At 35.2% G+C, this 27283-nt stretch overlaps 1 protein-coding gene across 1 annotated transcript in view; it reads left to right on the plus strand.

The window, feature by feature from the left end:
* Nucleotides 1-27283, plus strand: part of LOC104506066 (sperm flagellar protein 2-like) — a gene marked incomplete at both ends in the record, with an annotated part of 43016 nt that overhangs the window by 605 nt on the left and 15128 nt on the right. The window contains 12 exon segments of the mRNA XM_010146876.1: nt 1535-1643; nt 2437-2594; nt 3306-3445; nt 4682-4809; nt 4917-5055; nt 8561-8698; nt 11173-11333; nt 12163-12346; nt 13128-13293; nt 15092-15214; nt 17830-17968; nt 19280-19509. Coding sequence (XP_010145178.1) covers nt 1535-1643; nt 2437-2594; nt 3306-3445; nt 4682-4809; nt 4917-5055; nt 8561-8698; nt 11173-11333; nt 12163-12346; nt 13128-13293; nt 15092-15214; nt 17830-17968; nt 19280-19509 — 1815 coding nt within the window.

Here is a 27283-nt window from a genome sequence, read left to right on the forward strand (position 1 = left end):
GTGCATTATCATCTTGAATGCTTCCACATTATTTCAAATACTTTATTTGTTTCAGATCAGAAGTGTGCAGGTGCATGTGTATATGCTTGTTTGTATTTGTACTGAATTCTCATTGGAGCTGAGACAGCACTGTGCCTGGTGTTAGGTATCACATAAAACAGCAGATGGAAAAACACAAGTTACAACAGATGCCTCATTACAAATGAGTATCTGTAAATAGTATTTTTCTCCAGGAGACACATTTGGAAAGGGATGAAGGAAATTAGAAACAAAGGGATGTGCCAACCTTCATTCTCTGGGAGTGCCAACATTCATTCCCTGATGATTATTGCCTTTGTCTTGGCCCCAGTTAGTCAGTGAAAAATCAGAAATTATCCTTTTTGGCCAACAAAGGCAAAGGCATCAAAGGCTTTTTGAGGGCTGTTTCACTTCCAGTCCACACGTTTTTCTTCCCAGGGAGAGTGGTGAGGCACTGGAACAGGTTGCCCAGAGAAGCTGTGGATGCCCCATCCCTGGAAGTGTTCAAGACCAGGCTGGATGAGGCTTTGAGCAACCTGGTCTAGTGGAAGGTGTCCCTGCCCATGGCAGGGGAGTTGGAAATAGATGGTCTTTAAGATCCCATCCAGCCCAAACCATATTATGATTCTATGATTTTTAACTGCCCTTACATTGGCAAAATATAAGTTCTAATGATGAATATGTCCCACGTCATCCAAATTACAAGGGAATTACTCTTCATTGTTTTCACTGCAGCACTAACATGGTACATGGCTTGAATTCAATTTACCTTTAGCTTTTCTGTACAGGTGGGTGTGAGTATGAGGCAAAATCATTAGAGCCGCAAACAATGCGATGAAGATAAATGTATAGACACTTGAAATTCTTGTTAATTTCATGACCATGAGTTACCAAAACATCTTGAAAATGTGATAATTAATTATCTCTAAACACAAGTTATTTCCTAAGATGTAATGTGGTGATAGAATCACAACAACAGCAACAACAAACCAGGAATCTATAAAAACTGGCTTATTTCTAAACAACTTTTTTTTTTTTTTTAATTTAGAGAAGACAGAGTAGAGGAAATACCTTGTCTTCTCATGCAGTGGAGTATCTGTCTGTTACAAAACAGAGTAGTTCAAGGAATATTCAGATTAGTCTGGAAAAATTACTTTCGGTTAGAATAGATAAGCCTGAAATAGTCTACACACAGGAATGCTCCCTCTCTCCAATTGGATATTCCTATTACTGCAGAGCATCCATCAGGAAATGTTAGTGCTAGAATTAACTATGCATTTAAACAGAGGAAGAGGCAAGACAGTGTCTTAAGCTGTCCTTTCCAGCTTAAGTCTATATTTCTGTCATTTTCCCTTTTCCTTTCTTTTAGGAAGTTTGGTGTCTGATTTTTAAATGAAGAAATGTAAAATCAAGGGACACTGCAATTTTTTCTTTAATAGTTATTTACCTGAAGTAAGATAATTATCTGCAGAACTGCCTTTTCAGTATATGCCCATATATGCTGTTTTCCACACAGCAGATAAATCAAAGTCATCTCACACTGAAGAGGAGAACAACAATCAAAATTCAGATGCTGAAGTCCTAGAAGAGAAGATTGACATAGCCAAGGACCAGGCACTACATAGGTATGTTATGTAAAGTATAAAAAAGTTTCTTCAACCACATGTTTAAGCATGTAATTAATCTGAATCTAATATGTGATCCATGATAGTACTGACATGCCTAATGTTAAGAATTTACTTGGTAGTTTCTCTAATGTGGAGCCAAAAGAGTACTTTAATTTTTGGTGCAATGTAAGTAATCCTAGAAGATAAGAATTCATGTGTTTTGCTTTTCCAAAGTATCCTTCCAAGGAGGATTTCTTTTTAAGATCTATATATTACCTGAACCATATGTGTACATACTCATATATATATGTATGTATGCATAAATCTATCTGAGGCATCATCATGTGACTGCCCTTGAGTTACAGATACTTTAAAATGGTATCTTCCACTTTTAAATTTATAAAAAAGTTTTCTATTTTTCATTGAAACATTAGATGTTTGAATTCAAATAAAGAGCAAAATCAAGAACAAAATGCTTTCTTTCTAAATATTCAATACTATTAAATATTTTAGAGTATTATATTATTGATTATTATTGTTTTATTTGCAATATAAGAATGTAGGTTTAGCTTGTGTCAAGAAAGAATGAGTAATATGTAAGTCTAGTTAACAGTAGGATTTTGAAAATTTTCCCTCTGTTGAAAATAAAGAGGTTGGTGTGGATGGAGTATTATTTTGCAAAAACTATTGCCTGGATTTGTTTTAGTATTAAATTAGATTATCTGTTTTTTCTTTTGTTTGTTAATTTGGGAAAATGCTATATTTTCCATTAGTTAGATTTTAATCTTACACATTAATATGATTTTTGTAGAATTTCAGGCTTTCTAGACACATGGCCAAAATTAGAGAAATGGTTTTCAGTCCATCAAAATATTCTCGTTAAAGTCAATGCAGAGAGAGAAGAAAGTCTTGTGTGTGAAACAGTGAAGGAAATTATAATGGAAGAAATTGCCAAAAAACAGAATAGAAGTAAGTTTTCCTATTGTTACTTTTTACAGTTCAGTAAAAGACTTCATTCTTTATAAATAACACTAACAATTCATATATAAAACTGCATGGAAACATACATTTTCACTGGCCTTTTAAGACTTTGGGTTTATGAGAATTAGTGATAGCCGCACCTGAATTCTGAACTTTTCTGTTGTGTTTTAACCTTTTCAGAGGATATGGACCAATTTCACATAATTGTAAAAATCATTTGAGAAAAAGTTTTAAAATATTTAAAAGAAAGTGTCAATTGGATTTATTTAAATCCCATGAATTGAAGGATTATTCAATTCAGTCCTTTATTCCTGGTTCAAATATTATAGCTAGCATTTTTACCATATGTAATAGCATAGTGGTATAAGAAAGACTAACTTGCCATGATCAACATATGTTCATTTATCAGCAGCAGCTGAAAAACGTGGATGACTTGGAGTGTTTTTGACATATGTTTTGATGCATCTTTTCCATTTTTCCTCTTAATCACCCAAAAGAAAAGAATAATTTAAAAATAAAGTGATTTTGTAACTATGGCATCACTGGTTTGATTAGTGTATTATTTGATGAACACCACCTATGTGATGAAATATTGAATCTGTTCCATTATTTTGAACTTTTAAGAAGCATACATGTCTAATTCTGTTTACTGGTACTTAAAATTCATTTAAAAGTACTAATTGTGTGTTCATATACAAGGGTCTGCTCAAGAAATATCACCAGGAAAAAAGCTTTTACCAGTTACACCTCAAGATCCGCTTCCTTCCATGTCTGTGGCACCACCACCAGTTGAACCAGGATCCGATGAATGGATTTATGTAGATGAACCACTTCCCCAGGTACATTCATTCATGCTTAAAAGTCTCAGATATCAAAGTATATATTTTTATGAGCATTTTATGCATACTCTACCTAAACCTTTTTTCCTCATTGCACGTTGTTTTCTTCAATATTTTTCAATGAAAGAGACAATAGTACTGTTTTATAAATACCTAAAATTACTAACAACACTTACTACTAAAATACGTAAAATAAGGACACACATTTTAAAAATTTGATCATTGTTTTTGTCTAACTTCTTCTCAATGATAATGAAAAGTAGCACATGGATGCCCAAATAATGCTACTTCTTAATACTATGAAGTATTAGCATAGACTTACTAGGTCAGTTTACTGGCTCTCACAAGGGCCAGTTGTGCATCTCATAGAAAGGATGTGATTGAGTGCACTGATCTTTCTCCTAGCATACTTTTTCTAACATATTTTCCCTGAGAGCACTTTCCTTGTTTCCAGTGATCAAAAGATGAAAGGCTTCCTGATATGACTTTGTATTTGCATCTTTGTGTTTAGTAGCTCCCAATAGAGTTTTCTTTTATGATTATGTCTAGTTGGTTTTTTGTAGCAATTTAATTTTCAGTCTCCATGATATAGCATGTATAATTATGCTCATTCTGAAAAAATGTTTCTATTTGCTTTAAACCTGTTGTTTGCTTGGGTCATTTGATAACCCTCATTCTTCTATCGTGAGATACATTGAATAATAATAATTTTATAATCACTCTCTGAAGGTATTTACTATGTGACAGGCATCTATTACGTCTTCATTTTGCTCAATGTTGTTTTACTTCTCTGATCTAGTCAACATCTGTATAACACCTCCTGTGGAGCAATTCATGTTGGTCAAATGTGACTTTTACAACACTAGACAGTCAGCTTAGATTTTTACGAGCTTGAATATTTGTGTACTATCATATTTTGATACTTAAGCACTCAGTATCTTCACTTACTTTGTGAGTATATCCAAAACTGCAGATACTGGCATATTCTGCTGGAATTTCCCATTGATTTTGAGTACTGCCACTTTCCTTCTGCAGAACTGCACATGATAAACTATATGTTGATACAGTGTCTGTAAGCAGTTTTAAACAGTTTTAAATCAGAAGAAATGCATAATTAAAAAAAAATCAGTAATATGATTTAATCAAATAATCTCTCTTATATTTCTAATGCTACAGCTAAGTGGATTATCAAGAAATATATCAATTAGTCTTAATGGTTTTTTTTTAAATTCACAGGAGGTACCTGGTTTTTTAGTACCTTACTGGGAAATGGTAGAAAACACATATGTGCATACCATCAAAACTATACTTAGATGTCTAAGGGATGAACAGCACTCTGTGATTTATTACTCAGCAGATGTTAGGTGAGTAGATATAGTAGCTTATTACATTAATATTAGTATTTTTTATTTTCCCTGTGGCATTCTAGATTTCTTTTAACACTATTTTCTTTTTTTACCATAATATACAGAAAAAAATTTCAAGATTATTTGAAGCGTCCAGATCTTAAGCAAGGGTTTGTATCTCAGTGGCAATCAGATTTTAATTCAGTTGCTGATGACCTGCGAGAAGATGAGGAAACAAAAGCAGAACTACACCAAAGAGTTACTGTAAGTAAATGGCAAAAGTTATAATACACACTAAAGTGTTATTTCATTGTATACAAGCTTTATGTAACATGAATGATGTTATTATTTACATTTTTTTCTTTTTTACCACTTCTCTTAAAGTATTTCACTTCTACCTGTACATAAAATTATCTTCACAATTATTTCTGTGGTTTTTGGCCCTATCTTTCTTATGTCTTGCTTCTTTTTCTAGGCTATACTGTGGTATTCTGGCACAGTGCAAAATAAATATTTTTCTGCTTTCTTTTTCTTTACTTTTAATGGTTTTCAGAGATTTTACTCACAGGTTTGGACATTTCTCTCACATTCTAATAAATCTTGGCAGACATTTATTTTTTCCACAAATGATATATGGTAGTACATGTTTTCTAAAACTGATTCATACAAGGTACAGAGAATCTCTCTGAAATTTTTTGACCCAGGTAGGTCTTTGCTAAATCATACATGACCTGACAGGAGTTCTTTATAAAAATCCATTAACACTAAGTGTCCTAACAAGTTCGGAGACAGATTTAACATAGGCAGGAAGTAGAGCTATTTTGGTATTTATCAGATTCCCATTTCAGAACAGATGTGATTTTTAGTTGAAATCATGTCAAGAAATGCTCCCAGAAAAGTTGGAAAAAAATGCTGGCAACATTGTTAGTTGAAGAGAACATCGATGGAAACATGGATGAACTAACTGAGATGGAAAAAGCTTGAGACCTCCTTTTCTTTAACTTTATTTCAGTGGAATGAAGTAAAGGACTTAAAAATCATCATCCATGTTTCTACTAAATGGAATTATAAGAAGACGGGAATCCCTTGTTCCTATCTTTTAGAAATCTAAAATTTAAAATATTTGGCCTTTCACTCGTAACAGAAATCCATGTTTGACATTGTCCATTTCAAATTAGGTGAAGAGGAGGTGATAGTCCCATATGATGCAGTGAGACTCATACTGTGAGAAGGCTAAGCACAGCATGTAAGGCAGTTTGGAGTAAATACATGATTTCCCGAATTTCTGTTTTTGAATTATCCTTTCCAGTCTCTGTGGATACCAAAACTGTGGGTCAATGTGAAGATGATACTTACTCTTCACTTTTAAGTCCTACCCATTATGCCCACCTGAACATAAGAATTCTGCCATCCATCCTTCCTTGATACTAGAAAAGGAGAGAGAGGAAATGAGAAGAGTGATAACCTGTGGAATGTTTTTTCTCAAATGTTTTTGGCTTTCCCAGACTGCCCAACTCTGTCATCTCAGCTGGACCCTTTTGAAAACATTACCTGCACTGGAAGCTGCCAGCTGTAAAACCTGAAAACCAAATTTCTCTGATACCCACTGGAAAACGTAAAAATCTGCCGCATTTTGCAGTGTGTGAAAAACTCCTCAAAGGCCTAAAGCCCAAAGGGCAGTCAAGGCTTTGGCACTCTCAAGATCCAAACTCAGACCCGTTGGTTGAAATACACTTCAGAGGCCTATCTCTGTTACAGTCTTTCCATGATTGCTGCCCTTGCCCCATTGTTATCATCAAACATGGTCAGTCACTTGGTCCCACTACTTCTCTTCTTCCAGACAGGAGATTTAGCACGTGCATCATTTTTTTTCTTTTTTTCACTCACCTGAGTACAAGGAGATAAGGAGAAAAGCTGCATGACCTTGAGAGGAGGAAGAGTGGTGGGAGGGATAGAGACATATAAGCCATGCTTTTAGCTTCTCCCAGAGGAAGATATCTCACTGTCGCCCTCTCCAGTTATCCCCACTGCTTACAGTAAATCGTAACGGTGACTTGAATAACATGAGGACAAAGAAGAAAATGCTTCTCCTCAGGAAGGTGCTGGAAAGAGCTTTAATCAGTTTGTACAAAACATCAGTTTGTTTTGTTTGTGTAGTATTGGGTTTATGTGGCAATGTTTTGGTAGCAGAGGGTCTGCAGAGGGGACTTCTGTGAGAAGGTATCAGAGGCTGCCCCCATGCGAACAGGGGCACTGCCATCCAGCTCCAAGAAGGACCTGCTGCTGGCCAAAGCTGAGCCAGTCAATGGCGATGGTGGTGCCTCTGTAATAGCATATTTAAGAAAGGGTGATAAACTCTGCGTGGCAGCTGTGAGAGAGAAATGTGAAGACATGTGAGAAAGAGCTCTGCAGACACCAAGAGCAGTGATGAAGGAGGAGGAGGAGGTGCTCCAAGCACAAGAGCAGAGATTCCCCCTCAGCTTGTGGAGAAGACCGTGGTGACACAGGTTGTTCCCTGCAGTACACGGAGGACCACAATAAAGCAGATATATCCAGTCTGCAGCCCATGGAGGAACCCATGCTGAAGCAGCTGGACATGCCCTGAAGGGGGGGGGCAGCTTGAGAGCCCACACCAGGGCAGGCTCCTGGCAGGAACTACAGCCTGTAGATGGGAGTCCACACAGGAGCAGGTGTTCTCGCAGGACCTGTGGCACATGGGGGACCCATGCTGGAGCAGTATGATCCTGAAGACTGCACAATGTCATGGTTTAAACTCATGGATTGAGATAAGAACTACTTAATAACTGAATGTAAATGGATATAATAGTGAGACTAATAATACTAACAATACCACTACTAGTACTAAATAATTAAAATAATAGAAAGTAAAACATATAATACAGTTGCTCACCACCCACTGACTGACACACAGCCAGGTGCTGTGTAGTGAGAGTCAGAGCCAGAGAGCCGGAGCCCGAGAGCGATCACAACAGAGTCTAAGTGAGCCGCATGAGGTAGGGTAGAATTGCTTTTAGCAATACGTAGGGTAGAGTTGCTTTTAGCACAAGAGACTGCTCATTTTAGCCTGCCTTAGCACTGCATTTAACAGCATTCTTCTCCTCCCATCACCTCTTGTTACATAAAGGTCTGTCACACTACCTCCATGCAGAGATGGTGGTAGAGAACAGAGGGTTTGCATGCGTGTTGTGCGCTTAGTAGGTCTTCAGAGCTGTGAGTGAACCACACAGTGCTGCTATTAGATGTAGCCACTAGTTAAAGAGCCCTTATTTATAAAGAATGTTAAAGAAAAATGGCATGGAACTATCCAGATTGGAAGAATACTTGAACTCTGACATAATTTTCTCAGAATTTTTCATATCACACATTCCCTTAGAATATTCTTAGAAATGTATTAGGTAGCAAACCATGCAAGTGGAAAGTTGGTGCAGTTGGGAGCTTAGCTATTCATATTATCACATCTTTGTCTAGCTTACACAGGTCTTCTCTGCCTAAGGAAAGCAAGGCAGACTACACATTGATCTCATACCATTGTGTTCTCCTTGGCACATTTGTAAAGCTACTTTCTATCAGTTCTCTGAAAGCGTATGAGTTGTTGACCAGTCTCTGACATTTATAACCATGAAGAAAAATCCCCAACTGAGAAGTTGCCCTATGCACAGGCAAAAAACACAGTTTTTAATAATAAATGTAAAAAAGGTATTTAACTTTTCTTTCATAGTTATTTCTCATGTCTGATTTTGTGTTTTAGGACCTAAGAGATCTTCTCTGGGATATTTGCGATAACAGAAGGGAAGAAGCAGAGCAGGAACATACTGATATTATGAATGATGGCTGGTTACCAGATCACAGGGGGATTGCAATGAACCATTTCTTTTCACTTATGCAGGTATGGACCTACTACAGAGTTGTGATGGAAAGGGACAATGAATAGGTTTGGAGGACAGTAAGTCTCAGAGGGATTTCATATAGTTAGCTCCAAATAAGTGAGGGATTGAGAATTAGATAAGCAAATGTTCATGCCTGTTCTGAATTTATGTAGAAGGTTAAGAGACAAAATGCAGATGACATTCCATACATTTAACTGTTTGGCAGGTAGAAAAGATTACAAAAAGTCCAATTGTTATTGTGCAACCCCCGAACTTCCAATCTGAAGCATAGGGTGCTACTTTTTGCAATTTTGTCAGTCCAGTGAACTATTTGAGTTTTGAGTCTGTTTCTCCTGCTGTGATCATATTGACATCTGCTCCTAATTTACATATTACATAATTCACTACTGTTGTAGACCCACTTGCTGTTAAGGATGTCCTGTATTTGCCAATATCGCAAAATTATTTCGGTTGTAACTTCACCAATGTGGCTTGAAATTTTGCCTACAGGCTGAAAAAGAAAATTGCAAGGAATGCTTTTGAAAATGTGGTATAATTTGTTGCTCTTGAGAAAATCCATTCAAATATGACCCAGCTTTCACACATCTCACTTTAAAGCTTTCAGGAGTCCATCTTCAATTAGCTGGTTCTCCCCTCCCCCACATTTAAGCCTTCTCTTTCATTCAGTCTGACCATTAATTACTTCAATTCCTGAGGTAAAGTAAGACTTCCCTGTGACTGCTGTTCTAGGTGCATACATTTGGGACTGGACTGGACTGGACTGGAACAGACTGACTAGACATACTTTTCTGTAAACTGAGTCACCATTCTGTGAAAGTTTTGACAACTTTAAAAAAAAACAGTAAAAACAATACTTTAAACATGTACAGTGTGATGCTATTTTGGGTGAAAAATCAGGCTTAAGCAGCTTAGGGTGGGTTTCCTGCCCTTTAATTCTCTGTGTTATTTTTATATGTCCAATGTGTCTTATAAACAAGGGAACCACTCTCTTATTCCATATGAATGTTGTGGTAATTTTAGTGAAGTTTGTGAAGTAGTAAGTTGCTATGGTAAGGAAATTATTAATTCTGTTTCCAGAGAGTCTAAATAATGCCCTGAATAAAGACTTCAGGCCAACAGCTAAAGAGAGAGTTCAAAATATCAAGTAACTGCTGACTAACTGAATCACATTAATTCTGTAATTAATGTATTTATAGGACTGACAATTTAAAAATACATCTTGAATTATATGAATAAGGGAGCCAAATAAAAGCAATATTGCTGAGGTTAAATCTTTTATTTTTATCCTTTTATATTCACATATGATTTTGCAATCCTAAACCTCTTCTAGCAGAATTCCATGGATGTGTGTGATTGAGTCAGAGGAGATTCACTATGAATCAAATTTTATCTATTTTGTGTGAATATGCAGATTAGCAATTTAAAATTAGAAATAGGTGTATTAACCATATATAGTCTTTTATTTACCTAAAGAAAATTGCAAAGGAAACAATTTTTACTTTATTTACTTAGTGTATGCTCCCTAAAATAAATGAATTATTAATGTTAAAACTACAGGACTAAAAATACAATAACTATATCTTTATGCTACGGTTTGTTTGAGAGGCAGACAAAAATAGTCTTCCTTGGTCTGGAGCTTTCAGTCTGTGGGTTTTTCTGTGGGAAGTTACATATATTCCCCAGGTGGTTCTGTTACTGTATAAACCCATAGATTTGTATAAATACTGTTTATCAGATTTCTTTACACCTTTCTGTGTACACACTCTTATACTAGAAGATATTTTTTCCTCAACTTATGGATGTGCTGGTTTACACCACAAAGGTTTTCTCCTTTGTTTTGTGAATGTGGTTTTATGCATTTTCCCATGAATATTTAGTGCTGTTTTGTCAGTTAGAAACTAACACCATCTTCTATCAATAAATCAAAACATGACAGGTGTTAAATGTTTTTTGAATCTTACTTGATTTCTTCCAAGATGCTTCACACAAAAAGATCTTCAAGACACTTAAGTGTATAAAGTCTGTTGGTTCCTGTGGTCCAAAAGAACTGTATGACTTTTAAAAATTTTCTCCAGCACTTAACCCTTTTTATTTTCCACTATTAAGGATTTAATGTCTTTTGAACAAAAAGATCCCTATAATTGTTGGTGCTATTATACTTGCCACTATTGAAATGCATGAAAATATATTGTAATAAAATTTAAATCATCAAACATTATTTATTGTAAATAATTTTTCGTATTCTAACTAAGATGTTTATTAATCCTTAGAAATCCCAGTATGAAAACATGATATGTGCAGGTAGAAGAATGAATTGAATACACTATAAAATTTCAAACAAATATGGTTATGTTTGTTACTCTCCCTCAAACTCTTAGGATTTAGAACTGCTTCTGTTAGTATGTATTTTAAAATGTAACAAATTTGTTCTGTCCTGTTTTGAATTAAAATCTTTCTGTCCTTTCTTCTTGAGGTTGAAGTGGATCGTTTCCAAGATACAAAGAGACTTCTTCGTGACTATTACAGGGCAATGGAAGGAAAAATGCCAGCAGATGATGGTCAGGATTTTACTAGAATCCCATTGTTGGATATTATTGATGTAGAGAAGGATGAAGATCAAAAAAAATCAAGAAGGTAGAAATGCATTATTAAATTATACAAATACAATGCACAGATGTATTTATAGTTGTATGTGGAAATATGTGTGTCTATATTTCTAAGGATGGGGAAATTATAATTTTATCTAGGTATTATAGTCCAACGATGGATCTTGAATCAACTTACGGGTTTAATTTACCCCTGGTTTTTTACTGATTTACCTGTGTAATTTTCACTAATGTATCTCTGAATTACAAATAATTTTAAAAGCTACCTTAGAAAGAAGTCTACTAAAGAATGTTTCCTACTTCCCTCTGTGCTGCTGACAGTTTCCAGCACAATCTTCATATAACTAAGTGAAATACAATTACTGAACATTAACAGGTTTAAAATTTGCACCAACAAGCATAATTAAATGGGTTATGTAATGAAAAATATAAATCAAAGCAGCCAATAAAGACCCATATGTTAGAAGGGAAAAATGCCATCAAATAATTTCACTATATCAAAAATTATGTCAATAATGACACCTGCTTTTTAAAAATACTTACAGTTCATTTAGAAGCTGTCTCAGTAATGAGGTTGTGCTTCTAGCACATGTGGAATTACCAGCAGATCACACAGTCATTTGGTGCAGTTTTATCCATCTATTATTATTCCTTAGCTTCTGGAGTTAAACTTAACAGTTTTCTTGTCATCCACACATTTCACCACTTTTGGTGATATGGAAAGTTCATCCCTTTTCTGTTGCTATGGCAAATTTTGAAAGATGGCATTCTCATGCTCTTAGCATATTCTCCAACGTGTTATAAATTAACACTTTTTTAAATGGGGTGTGAATTATGCCTTATATTTTATTTTTAAGTATTCCCCTAGTTTCTTGGAAGGTGCCTTCACCAGAAGTAAATATTATCAAGTCAAAAATCAAGGGGACTCTACAGAAGAGCACTAAGGATGAGAATTCTGAAAATGGACTGGCCACTTCTGGGAAAGATGAAAATCTTATTGCTGATACATGGCAAACAGCTGTAACAGCAATATCAAATATGGTAAGGAATATTTTATTCACTTAAACATTTCTGGATAGGGCAGTCAAAGCCTCCCAGCCAGTAGGCTGCCTCAACACACAGCCTTCACTCTGTGTATCTAAATTTCATGCCTCTTGCTCTGCCATAGATATTTCCATTGAATATGTTTGTGTTTCTCTGAGAAACACATTCACATTCTGTGAAAATGTTGGAAACTGGTTATTATCAGCACTGTATTTATAACTGACCCTTTTACTCCACTACTGAGAGAAATACTTCGAATGTTGACTCCATATAACTGCATATTACATCCTCAATGGAAGCATGAGAAGAGGGACAAGTTTTATCCTGTGATGCAATGTTTGCTCAAGCCTTTCACAACTTCAGAAGCCATGGTTCCTTTTTTCTATATAGCTAAATTAGGTGGAATTTTCAGATGTTTAGTTTCTGGGTTTGTTTTCTCTTTTCTCTTTGATAATTTTAAAATAAGTGAATTTCTGTACCTTTACAGTGCAGCTGTAGTCTTGTTTGCATAGTGTTGACTTACATTTCTCACTTCTTTCCTAGAGCACAGATAATAGGTTACAAGCATTATAACCTCTACCTCTCCATCTTACATTTTTTGCTGCACAATTTTATTTTAGCTAAGTAATCAATTCAATTAGTTAAAATATCTCCTTTGTTTTATTTACGTGTGAATGACTCAGCAAGTACTTTCAGGAAGTACAGGCTATTCTATTTGCAACAGTAGTTGCACAGTGTCGATAGTATGTACTTTACTATGTGTGACTGTGGTGTCCAGGTAACCAGTGAAATACAGGCTAAAGAAATGGAGGAAGAAAAAGAACGTCAGCAGCTAGAACGGAAAGAAGATCTGAAATCTTCACAGATGCTGTCAGGCAAAGCTGCTGGGAAAGGCGCCAAAGATGCCAAAAAGCTTTCTCCCAAATCAGCTGCTAAAAAGAAAGGTATTTGAAATGCAGACTTTGTTTTAGCAGTGCTTGAAATTACTGAAATGTAAATATGTCAGTAATACAGTGAAGAGTAAGCCAAGATATGCAATTTGGATTTAATTTCTCTTTTGAAATGTCAAATGTGACACATCAGTGTGAGAAGCTGATAGTGTTAAAGGATTGCAGAGGCTTTTGAATGGCAATTGCATTTATTTAATCATATGTGTTGTCATTATTATGTAGGAACAAATATTCTAAATAGAATCAAGAAAGTAGTTATTAATTTTTCTCCATGGGCTGCTTTGGAATTAATAGCTAGAACTAGTTTATCAAATTAAATAAATTTCCATTAAATTCTGCCTACTTTCCCGTCATAAATCAAAATATTTCAAATACTAAAATAAAAGTACTGAAATAGAATGGATAAATTATCCAGGACCCCAGTATATATTGGAATGAATTTGTCAGCCATATAGTAGCATGCACCTATCAGGGTCCATCATTTTTATATATTTCTGTAACATGGTGTAAATAAAGAACGTAAAATCTAATGGCATATGTACTCCTAAAAAAGGCAGACTCCCATTGAGGTAGATCATGCTCATAGGCCTGGCAAGACTATCCAAACAGCTGAGAATATAAAATTTATTTGCAAAAGAGAAAGAGACATGAACCCCCTACCTCTTTAGCCTCGCAATTCACCTATTGTATGCTAAGTGGTTCGGTTGGGGTCTGTGGATTGCTTCTTGGAACTAAATTTTTGTTCAAGACGACTTAACCAGAAATCATAAAACTACAAAGTGACTCTACTGCAACGAGAACACAGCTGTGCATTCCTCATGGTAGACGAGGAAGCACCAACTGATGTGTCTGTAACTGAAGTATCAACTTTGATTTCATGCCAAATACAATTTTACTGTAGAGCTCCTGTAACAGGAGATTTGCCGAGGATACAGCTGGAGGCTAGTAACTGAGTGTTGCACCTTATTACATGTAATTGTATCACTTCTAGGTTTGACTGTTTGCTTTATGCTGACCTTATGTATCGTGTAACACCTCCATCTGCTCTTCTTCTGAGACAAAGCAGTTGCATATATTTTGATATTTCTGAATAATAGTGTTGTGACTGCAGGATTTCATGCAATCTGTACCAATATAATAAAACACCTTTACAATGTGTGTTCATAGATATGTAAGTTAAAACAAGCTGCAAAAACAGCTAACAATTGTTTAGAAAGGCATGGCATAATGTACTTCTCTGACATATTCTGATTTTTTAAAAATAACATTACTGTTCATTTCACTGCTTTGATAGTAAACAATATTTACTAACGTAGCGTTTTTTCTTCAGTTTGCTGAACTTGAACTTGTTTCAGAAGGAACAGCTATCCTTTGAAGGAGATTTGTTTATGTGCTGGTTGGGATAAACTGATAGATTTTAGGGTCAAAGAGGACATTTTGACCATGCAGGGTAACAGCAGACGCACATTTACTCAGTCGTGGTTTTCCATTCAGAAATGCATTTTAGGATGTTATTTAACCAATTTTAATACAGTTTATTTGCTGGAGAAATTTTATGCAGTGCAATTTTAGCATGCCTTGCAAATGTAAATCACATTTGGAGAAATCTGAATATGTTTTGTTGACATAAGACACCTGAGTAAACACCTTTGTATTCTCAGAAATGGTCACATCAAGTAAGGTGCAAAATGCCAATTTTCATTTTAAAAAGTCAGTCTTGTGATTGCCTTTATACTGATACACAAACGTACCAGCAGAGTCCAAAGATCGTGAGAGGTCTATTTTCCTGCAGGACCACGTTCTACTGCATCTGTGGTTGAAGTCAGTCCAGTTCCTATAACACCAGAAGAATTAAAGAAACAAGAACTCACACGTAAAATAAAGCAAGAATATGTCAGTGCCTTGAAACATGAGGGTATGTTACTATTCGGTTACTTACTGAGGGAGGGTGATTGTTACTCCTAATTTAGGTAGTGTAATAGTCAAAACTAGCCAAAAACTCTAAGGAGAATGGATGGAAAAGAAAAATGAGGGCAGAGAAAGGAGTGTCTGGAAAAATCAGGAATATTTTTAAGGTCATAGTCATCTGTGATTTTGCGGTAAATATTTTTAAAATAGAAAAGTGGCTTTCATTCTTTTTGTTCTCTTCTGTTTCATTTAAATTCGTTTTCAGTGACTAAACAAGTATTCAGCATGAGAGAATAAGTTTCACACAGGTGGTTACCCACTCCTCAGTATTCAATTGAATGGAATTCTATATTTGAAATGTTATTTGATCTGGGAAAGAATTTGCTGGAAATTTTACATTTCACTGATGCTCTTGTCTCTGATTCCCTCTTCCTCAAGCCACATGGGATTCAAGCAGCAAGACATAGATTTTGTTTATTCTTCCAAACTATTTTCCAGACCAACCCTTCCAAAAACTACTTATTGTTCAGTCATTCTGTCTGTCCTATCCAATAACTTCCAAGCCAACTGGTCAATTTCAGCCAAAAGTAGATGTCTAAAAACAGAAGTCCCAAAATTTAAATGGTTTTTTTTTTTTTTTTTTTAGATGAGTTTAGAGCAGAAGATAAAGACCTCTTTCTGACTAAAAGGAAGATAGAACCTTTAGATTCTCTTTGGCAGGCTAACTTTTGCATACTCTTTATAATGAAAAGTAGGGGGCAAACAGCAGTTAATGAATAAATCACAAATTTATAAGACTTCTTTAGGTCCACACCAGAAAAAATGCATGTACACCTACCACTTTTAACATGGATTAATTCAGAAGCAGCTTAGGAGTCAATATTCTAATGTTTTGAGATAATGAGAAGAAGAATGGGTAGTTACTTTGAAGATCTTACTAAGTGACTCATTCACATGGTTTTTTTTCTTGGGGTTGCTTCCTTTTCAACTTATATTTAACACAAACGCCAAGGTATGAATTTAAGGAAGACTAAACATGTTGAGCTATATTTCATCTTTGCACAGGCACACAGCTGGTACATTTGAGGATCGTAGTTTCACTTGCAGCAATGGAAACTGGTCGCTTGTGCTTTTGGTTATACGGATACATAAAGACCGGCAAAGTCACTAGTTGTGGACAGTGGCTATGTCCGCTTTATCAGAGCACTGTGCAGTAGCTGCTTCTGAAAATGCAGGGAAGCATAAATTGTTATACAATTATCTAGGTAACATACTGATGGCAGCTACTCATGCAGAGAAGTCACAAATAAGGCAGCCTTAAATTGTATTAAAGAAAGGTGACTAGACAGGCACAACACATCCTCTAAGATACTTTCAGTTGCTTAGAACCTTTACTCATGTTTTTTCTGTCAAATAAAATAATCCTCTGTGAGACCCAAATCCATTTTATGTGTAAAATTTTGACCATCAACTCTTTCTTGCCCAAAATAGAAGGTGTGCATTTTCCTGTGACTGAGAAAGAACATTAAAAGGACTTGCCTTATATTTTTCAGGGTCCATTTTTCTACACTGCCTAAAGAAATTTTCAGCCATAAACCTAAGTATTTTGAACACTTAGTACCATAGTCTGTAACCTTGAAGTCACTCTACCAGTTACTGTGTAATATTAATTGATTGAAAGATTCTACAGTACAGAAGGTTAAATACCAAGGAAAAATCAAGTTGCATACTGAATTTGCCTTCAGGTTTAAAAATAATCTCTTGCTACTTGTCTTTTTTATTCTTCTTATGTAAAGCTTTAAATGTCTTTCAGTGCCTGTTCCATGTATCTCTCAATACATTGCCCTAGCTGTCTTTTCATCCAGTTGGTATCCTTTTGCTTTGGACATTACTGACTTGTTCCCACTTCTTGTCCTTTTGCCTCCTTTATTTTTCCTTACTAGCCTCTCAGTGAGAGACTGATGAGTTTTTTTTCTCAGTTCTTACTATTCTGAAAACTAAAAATAATTAAATTGTCAATTATTTTAAAAGTTTCATGTAATCACTCTATGAATAATTTTGGTAGAAGTGAGTTGCTTTCTTAGTGCTCACTAATAAAACATTCTTCTAATGCAACCTGCATTATAGGGTATCAAATAGTCATATGTAGGAAGCTTGGAGCAAAACCTGTGAAGTCAATTTTAAAGACCTGGAGGTTGGAAACAGTAAGAACAAACTGTTCTTGTGATTGACATACATAATGATTTAAGTGTGTTTTCTTTAAAATTTGTCCATAACAGGCTACTCACATTTACATCCTTAAGCTTCTAGATATGATACAGCATAGTGTTAATCTAGTTCAATGTCACTGTCTACTTAAACATCCCCTTCACCTCTATATATGTTTTACTAAGATATTTGCTACCTTGTGAATTATGATGCTTATGGAAGACACACTTTTGTAGAAGTGTGCAGTAGGTGCAGTAGGGATGATACTGAAAAATAATTTGTTCAAGAATACAAGGAGTTTTGTACATTTTTTACTGCTGAGAAGCAGGTTATTATGTTAAACTTCAGGTTCTTAAGACTGAGAATTTTCCTCAAATTTTATAAATATTAATTATGACATTTCGGTTTAAACAGAGATAGCCACAAAGTCTCAACTAGAACTTATAAAAGAAAAAGCTTTAGCATTTGTTGAAGAGCTGACAATGAAAGCAGAAGAGGCTTATAAGGATATGGAAAAGTGGCTTGGATCCAGGTTCTTGGCAGAAATGTCCAGGTAATGTAAATCCCATTTCAAACAGGAACCATTTTTTTCAAACTAGGCTATGACAGTAAATATAGCTGTTTCTATAGAAGCAGGTAATTTTAAAAAAATAAAGGTAGAAAATAATAATTTCATTTCACAAACTGGAATTTAATTTTATCTTAAATGCCTGAATGGTTATAACTCATTTCTTGGATGATTAGAAGGTTCTGCTGGCAGCAGTAGACATAATTATCAGTTCTTCTGTTTTTTCTAGACTACAGATTTAGCAGATTTATGAGCATCAGCAGACAACCAGTTATTCCATTTAGGAGAAGCCTGTATATCATTCCAGTGACTTCTGCACTTTGGATTGTGCGTTTTTTTTCTTTTCTGTGCTTTACACACGCTGGAAAATTCCACTTCTTGTTATTACCACCCTGCATAACATTTCTCAAAATTATTTCAAGGTCCATTAAAAACAAAGTTCTTCTTCATAACTTTTCTGTCCTAGTGCAAAGGACACTATTGGGACCACTCTATGACACTTAGACCTATGTCCAGATCAATAAAGGTTTTCACTCTCCAACAGAAAGGTGTCGCTTTGCCTTTTCAAAAATGTTTCTGGCCTGTACTCGCTTTTGAAGCACACCTGGGTCAGTGTTAGTTGATGCATGTCAGGGCAAGCCCAAGACAAGAGACATGAGTGTAGAATGTGAAGGTTCTACTTGGCAATAGCTCCAACAGCCTGAGCTTCTGACTTCCAGCCAGTTTTTTTTGCTCTCCTGACAACAAGTGCTACCAAAGACGCAGTATTTCCAGAACATCATGTCCTTTGACCTGACACTCCAGGCCAAACATGTCTGTTTGAACATTATATACAGCTAATGTCTATCCCTGTGTAAATTATATCCATTACACTTGAAACGGGAATTTGTCTGCCACTCTGTGCATAAGTGTTTTATACATCTAGGATTTAGGATCAGCTCAGAAGACAAGGCATTGAAATAGGTCAAAGTATGATTAAAGATGGAACATGTATGTGCCAACCATATAAAATTTATTGAATAAAGAAAGTCTCATCCTTTCATATTTTTCCATCAGGTGTCTTCTGTGACTTAGATCTGCCTTTATATAAATTACCTACCACAGTCAAAAGATTTCTTGCTGACAGAGGAGGAGTATGTTCATAATGATTTTTCCGAGTACAGAATTCACAAACAGGATTTGTAAATTCTTACTTCAGGAAAGTTCTCAGAGTGTAAACTCATTAAAATTTGAACCTAAGTTATTAACACCGTGTATTAAAAACACTGATTTTTTTGTGCATTTGCAATTTGACAGTGTTGAAAAGCTGGTTGAGGTTGCACGACACCATATTGAGAGTTCTAGCAAAATCCAATATGAAATTACTTTAGAAGAAACAGATTTCTTCATCAACAGTGATGTAAAAGTGATTCCTGATCCTGTTCCTTCACCACGTGTTCCACACATAGAGACCTCTGGAAGTGGTACTCTAACTGTTTCACAACTTACTACACTTCATAAGCAGTTTCTGCAGGTGGCACCTAAAGGTAAGAAAAGTTTTTCCTTTCACTCCTGAAGGACTGTTAAGTACCTACTTAAAATTTAATGTAACTTCTGGGAGCTACTAAACATTAGTTACCTGTATTGTTAAAGATGATACTACACTTTAAGATCCTGCTACATATAAAAATGAAGTCATAGTGCAGAATATTGAAAAATTGAAATACCAGACCACTTGGAAGCTTTTAATGACTTTGCTGTGGGCTTTATATCCTCAAGACCACGTAATTAATATTCCTCTGAGAGGTGCCTCTGTAACATGTTTTAAGAGTGGTACATATCGTGCTTACTTCACTTAAAGATGCAAGTCTTCAACTTGTTTACAAATTCATAGTTCAGTTAACACAACTGTATTATTTTAAAACACATTTTTAAAGAAATCAGCATTTTCATGCAACTATTATATAGGGACTATTAACCATTACATTCTTCGAGTCAATGTGTGCTGGTTGTTTTGGATGTTTTACAAGTGTTAACTCGGATATGTGATTTTTTTCCTTTGTACGTGCATGTGTGCCTACCCTTTAATCACGGGAACCTTAGGCTTTGGATGCTTGAAGATACTTTCTTGCAAAACTTCCTGATGCTATATAAATGTTACAAAATAACTTAGTTAAGGAAATTTTAAACTGACATGGAAAGTAGTTAAACACATATTTGCAGGTGGTTTCATTACTACCAGCGTACCGTATTATAATTTTAGTATGATTGCCACTAAGATTGTGAAATACAGTGTGTAAAAATGTACTAACAATTTTGGATCCAGCTCTCACAGTGTAATAAGGACCACAAAGGCAAAATGAAGTTGAATTTAATACTTTATTCAGAAATGCTTTTCATGTATATTTGTAGAGAAATTCTAATCACCTTTGGAGCATGAACCCGTTTTAGACAGAAAGATATTTACAGTTTTACTTTAGAGAGACGCATATTATATTATCTATAGGGTAGGAGCATCTGTGTGTGTAAGCACTCCAAACACTTCTATAGATATTAATTTAACAAGTGGTATTGCATATTTAATGCCATGTGAAACTAAAACTCGGTACGTTTGTAATCATTAGATAGTTCCATATAGGTAAAACACAGATACCAGTTTGACTGGTCATTCCACTTAAAAGATTTTCTTTTCTTTTGATCATTTATTCATTAAGATATTTAAAACTAAGAAAATCTAATATTCTTGGCATGTTCAAGACAGAACAACTATTTTCCTTGTACATTTGTAACAATTAGCAAGAGGAAAAATGAAATCTTTATCTTTCTACAGCATTATCCTTTCGATAATATTATATTCACTAAAATGATCCAAGATGACTTACACAACTATACAAAAAGGTAAATATCTTGATTTAATAGTCACCAGACAGTAAAGGCATGATGTTGCATGTTATCTGGAACAATGGTAAGGAATTGTGAGTGTTGGTCTCTTCACACAAGTAAGAAGTGATAGGACAAAAGGAAACAGCCTCAAGTTGCACAAGGGCAGGATATTTGGATTGGATATTAGGAAAAATTTCTTCACCCAAAGGATTGTCAGGTATTGGAAGGGGCTGCCCAGGGAGGTGGTGGAGTCACCATCCCTGGAGGTACTTAAGAGATGTGTAGATGTGGTGCTTAGGGATGTGGTTTAGTGATGGGTTTGGCAGTTCTAGGTTAATGATTTTACTTGGTGATTTTAAAGCTCTTTTCCAACATAAACGATACTATGATTTTAATTCTTGTTTAAAATAAAGTCTCAGAGAGCATGCAACAGCATTCTTCTACTCTCTGGTTATTAAGTCAAGATATTTCCCTTTTTGGATAGCTGAATTAGGATGGGAAACACAGGCTGTGCAAGTCATCTTACTTCCTCCCATTTTCTTACACACTTTACGACCTCATAAATCACATCCTATGTTTCCTAAGGCAACCACTTCCCTTCATTTTAGAGACTCTACAGGAAGTGTTAAATGCTTCCTCTCCTAAAACATCAGGTAAATTTTTTGTGTCCTTCTGTCTCCCCTTGTTCAATAGAATGCTCAACAGAAGACATGCTTCCTTCGTAGTTAGTCTCTTACTGAACAAAAGAGGGAAAAACACTCAAGCACCCAGCACACACTGGCAGTGAATCTGTTGGACAGCAGCTCCAAAGGAGACACAAAAAAGTAACAAACTAAACAAAAAGGTCTAGATTTGCTGCCAGACATCTTAATTCTTACTCACCTGAGCAGTACTCTGAGCATTCATAATGGAAATCCATGCAAATGAGCACACAGGTCATAGACTATAGGGCAAGTCTATGTATAATATACCTACCAATCTTCTCTGCTGGGTAAATAGCAAAATTTGAAGTTGTTCTGAAAATGGAATATTAGGCCTATTTTCTATAGCATTATGAGGATTACATGAAGAAGATTTTTATTTTCCTGGAAATCGAAGCAAAAGAAAGAGTAACAAAGGAAAAATTATGTTTGAAGACATAAACATCTAAACAGTTTTCTCACAGGATATATGGTAAATGTCAAAAGGATGTCTTTTCAAGATATGTTTAAAAATTACCAAAATGAGAGCAAAAGTGGAAGTGCCACTGTACTTTAAATTTGGTTGTTATCTACAAAAGAAATCTTATAAAAATTGTAAACAGTTTTGTGTTTCCTAGGAATTTAAAGTATTAAAGAACTACCGATTCATCACCGACAATTTGTTCTATCCTGCTCACTTGGCTGTCCATGGAAGCACATTACCCATCATTCTAAGCACCGATGGACAAAAAATACAGTCTATGAACTTCCTACCTGCTGATACAGTCCTTCACTTGATAAGAAAATACTTAAATTATTAATTTTTTTATTATTCCAAGTGCCATTGCCCAAACTCAAGGTGGCTCTGCAGTGTTTGTTAATTTCACTAACTCCTTTGATCTGTTTGTTACAGTGCTTTAATACATTGCCTTAGGAATGTGCTGCTTTTTTGTAGGAAGAGCTGTGGCAGGTCTTAAATGGAGCTACTAACACTCATTTTTTCTTTTCTGTTCTACAGTGTCCTTGGATGTGTTCTGTTCCTATCAACAAGATTAAACTAACCATCTATTAGATTTCATCCCCTTCATTTCCCTTTAGCACTATATTCTTCCTATGACCAGATCTATTGTCAATTTAATTATCACACATCTGAAATGTCTCAATTTTCTTCTGAAGGTGCTTCAGAGAATGCAATTTTGATAATGTTTTGCATTACCAAACAGATAAAAATAGATTCTATTCCAGACTTTTGTCCTCCATCTTATGACTGAATTACAAAAAGGAATTTTAAACTTTATTTTTTTTCAGTCATGATCCTCATGAACCATTACAGTTTGAATTCTAGAATTGATTATTCATCAGAAATAGATTTCAGTTGGGTTTAAAAACTTATCCAGTATCCAAAAAGTGTTTAAAATGCTTATTTATGAAACTATTTATAAAACAGTCTGCTGAGATGTGAACCAGTAAAACGTAAGAGTATAGCCTATGACCAAACTGAATTGCTGTTTCTTTTCAAACTGTAGACTTGCCAGTTGAGTTTTACTGTGTTGCTAGGTATGGAATAGATATTCATATTAAAATGGGCATCTAGTTCAACTGAAATCTTACCTTTTGAATAGAGTATTTTGATGAGTGGAACTGTCAGAATTATATTTCGACCCTGAATAATGTCTATAGATCATGCTTTCTCTTCCCAAGCACTTTCATAGAAACAATTCAAGAGCTTACAGTAGTAGTCATCATGATCTTTGATGTGTATAGAGAGCAAAGTCCATACGTGAGCATAGAAATAAATTCATAATCTCTAACTTACCTTTTCTAAGACTATATTTCTTTTCAATGTGCTTTTTTTAAAACTTGAAAATAAGAAAGGTTAAATTTGTAGACAGAGGAAGAATCTTTTACTAGACAAATTATATAGATAGAAAAAGCCTAAACTTCTGGGGTATAAAGCCCTTAATCAGAGATCCAAAATAGGTACAATAACTCTCCCTACACATAATGGAAAATTTGGTAATTCTGCTGACTTAGTTTCACTTACACCGCCTGTTATGTCTCTTACTAAATCATTTATGTTATTTAATTTCAGAATTCTGTGACTGTTTGCTTATGTTGTTTGAAAATCTGTGTATCGAATTACTTTTATGAAACATATTTAACATGTTTGTATATGTTTCTGTGCATTTGAATATATGTATCCAAGTACTAAGATTTCAATCAGCAGGATAGAGGAATTGTCCTTTACTTTCTTTGCATCTGTGCAACAACAGGCATACCTTACTCTGTGTGATTCTAAATTTAAAATCCCCCTTTCTGCTAATTAGTGAAGATTGGACATATAGCAAAATGAGTCATAATTAGTCAATAAATGAAAATATTTACAGTGAAAATCACCTGCAGGGGGTGGTAAGTATCTCAGTATCTTGGAGGGAATGAATCACATTTTTGAGAACCCTATCTTTTTCATTTAAGGACAGAAGTATCCCATATTACTAGCTTTTAGACTACTAAAGTTAGATTACTATAATTCAGCTTTAGTGTTTATTTCACTCATTCATCTCGTATAGCATTGCTACAGTCTCTAGTGCATAACTTGCATAAGTCATGATCCAAATTTCTAGTCAGAAATTGCTATGGAAGCATTTTTCTCAGTGAAAATGGAGGGGAATAGGAATCTGTCTAAATGTGTTGGTAAAATTTGATGAAGAGGGCATAAAATGTTAACATAATTCTCATCTCTGGTATAGATTTACATATCTTCATATTTTGTTGCCTGTGTAAATTTATACTTTGAATCTTTCCTACGGTTCTTTTGATTAGGGAAAATATTCTGAAAGTATATGAAAATACTCTGCTGACTGGTATATCATTAAGAAATGGTCTCTTTTGTATATCTGTGCCATATAACTGAGGCATGGTGATTTGTCTTTATTTCTTATGTTCCTTTTAAATGCCACAGTCCTGGTTCACAGGGTACACATCTAGTGTATGCTTCTGCTGCTGTCATTCTTAATGCTTCTTTTGGAATGTTTATTTTTCTGTTTTCAGTTTCACTTGTGGTCATAATCTTAATTTCTTCTCTATTTTAAATTTTTTTTTGCATTTTTTTATTCTATTTCTGCACTGCTTATTGAAACATATATAAATGGTTGTAATTTTCATCTTGTGTATCAGGGAATGACACTCACTATTTAAAATATGTTAATGAAAAGAAAATCTACCTTGTGCAGCTTTTCCTACATTAGTTTTTCATTTGATTTCATTGGCGACAAACTTGTATGTGAAAAAGAACCTGCTTCATAAATAGTACAGGCTAGCTTCTTTTGTATCCTTTGTTCCGTCCACCTTTTTCCATCTTCCCTATTTCCTCTCATCAGTTCATCTCCTATTCCTTTCCATGTCTGTTAGACTCAAAAAAAAAAAAAAAAGGTGAAACCCACCACCCTGTTGTCTTTCTTTCATGTCATCTTCCCTACGTGTTTTGCTTGCACAGCTATGGCCAGAATGCACAGGATGTTGTGTGTGCTCTGAAACGGAGTTTAGGCTGACTTACACCTCTTGGCCACGGAGTGGATAAAAACTGCTCATTGCCCTGCTTTTGCCTTAGTGAGAGTGTTATGAGGATCTTTCTCCTGTGCCTCAGAATAGATCTGAAAGAAATTTGTTGGACCTTCGTAACTCTACCCTACTGATAAACTTGGTTCAAAGTGACCATTCTTAAATCATCAGTGAGGGAGAACAGGCAGACAGATAAACTGATGTCGAGATACTGATGTAGAGATAATAGGCAACACAACAGCAAAACTTCATTTCCTTAGTAAGCAGGGCACGAATATACTATAGAGAGGATTGTAATGAGTATAATCCTAGTTTAGACGGGATATATAGCTGATCTGATGGTGCATGCCTCAGCTATGTATTATCATACACTGTAGGATAAGTTGTCTTTCTACAAACACAACCAATCACTTAAAAACATGTGATTCCCAAACATATTTTTAACAGCTTAAATCCTTGTATTTTGAAATTAAAAAAAATCAAAACTTGAAAAATGTTGATAACATTGAAGGAAGGTCCATCTTACAGGGTATCCTATCCCTGACAGTGGCTCACAGATTCTACTCTGATCCCCTTTTGTTCTAATCAGCAGCAAATTTCTGCAGGTGCCCATACACCTCAAGAAGCAGTGGGCATTATAGAGGTGTTACAACCGTTTTCTCCCTTCCAGCCTTTGACTTCTGCAGTTGGAGATCCATTAATCCTGTCCCCCACCCCTTTTTCACATTTTCATGTGGTTTTGTGGCTGCCTAATGTTAGGGAAGGTTTTTAATCTTTACTGTGTGTTAAGAATGGTGCTTCTCCTCTCTTTTTAGTCCTGGTTATGGTACTTGGGCACATGACAGAAAAAGCTGCCGTCATCTAGTTGGTTTTGCTGTGCATGTGGACCACAGCTGCTACCTCAGATTTAAAGTTCTTTAAAAGAATCTCTCATAATGGAAATGTATTTAAACTGCATGTTCCTAATATTTTTTTATATTATGGCCTTTCAGGATGCTCAAAATAGAATGGAACAGACAAACTGTCATTTTTATGACAATGGGAACAAACAGTTCTCACAAACTGTATAATGCATATATGAAGATTTGCCTCTTCTTGTAAAACAGAAAAGAGTGGGGTACAAGGGCTTTTTTGATTCAGACCTCTTGAAGCACCAGAAATGGCATTTCTTTCTATGATTAGCTTAATGCAATTGTTAATTTTGCTGCTTGACGTACACACGTAATGAGGAGGGCGGAGAGTCAGATTATCCTTTGTTGCTTTACTTCTGCTATTTCCCAGTGAATAGGTTTCCAGTTTTATTGCCTCAGTTCTGCATGGAATTTGTCTTCATTTTCTAAATGCTTTCTTTTTAAAGTCATGACCTTATCACAACAGTGTACTGGAAGAATCAGTAAATTACTTGCTGAAAGTAGGAGATTCACAAGCTCTAAACATTTTCAAAAATGTCAGCTTATCGCATTTGGTTCTACAAAACACATGAATGACCATCTTGAGGACAATCTGGGAAAATAATATTAAGAACAATATCAGTGCTTTTAGAATATTTCCATTTTGAGAACAAAATGTGAAGCTTATACAGTTCCTCTTTCTCAAAGCAATAATAAATTCATTCTGCAGACAAATATATTTTAAGAAGATCAGGTCAGCTATATATGCCGTAGAACACCTTATGCATTCTGCAACAGGAATATGATTATGTATTTATGCACTTACTCCAAGTTAACTTTTCTGTTGATGTCAGTCATAATGAGCATTGTGATAGGTTTGTCACTTCTGAAAGACCATTCTGAATTCCACTCCCTAGCCCTTTTTTTACCACTCTCTGACTCTGTTTTTCTCCATTTCAAATATGGTATTGATGCTGCTGCACTTCACTGACATATTCTGACAAAATTCTGGTAGTCAAAAGGAAATTGGAGTAAAAAATGACAATCTCTTACAAGGGTCCTGGGTGGTCTCCAAGTGATTTAAGAATAGGTCTGTTTTCCTTGTTCTCTTTAATGTCTGTTTTTTTCACGTAAAAGTCTAGTCCCATATTAACAAAATAAATGTGGATGAAAAAGGAAAAAATACAATTGAAAATATATTAAATAAAAACTGGTTTATATTTAGTTGTTTCTTCTTAAATTATAGCCATAAGAGCACTGAAGCAATTTAAAAGCAAGAGTAGTTCTTCTGGCAAGAGAGAAGTTGG

The sequence above is a fragment of the Eurypyga helias genome, unplaced genomic scaffold (assembly GCF_000690775.1).
Source record: "Eurypyga helias isolate BGI_N326 unplaced genomic scaffold, ASM69077v1 scaffold28902, whole genome shotgun sequence".
NCBI classification, from domain to species: Eukaryota; Metazoa; Chordata; class Aves; order Eurypygiformes; family Eurypygidae; genus Eurypyga; species Eurypyga helias.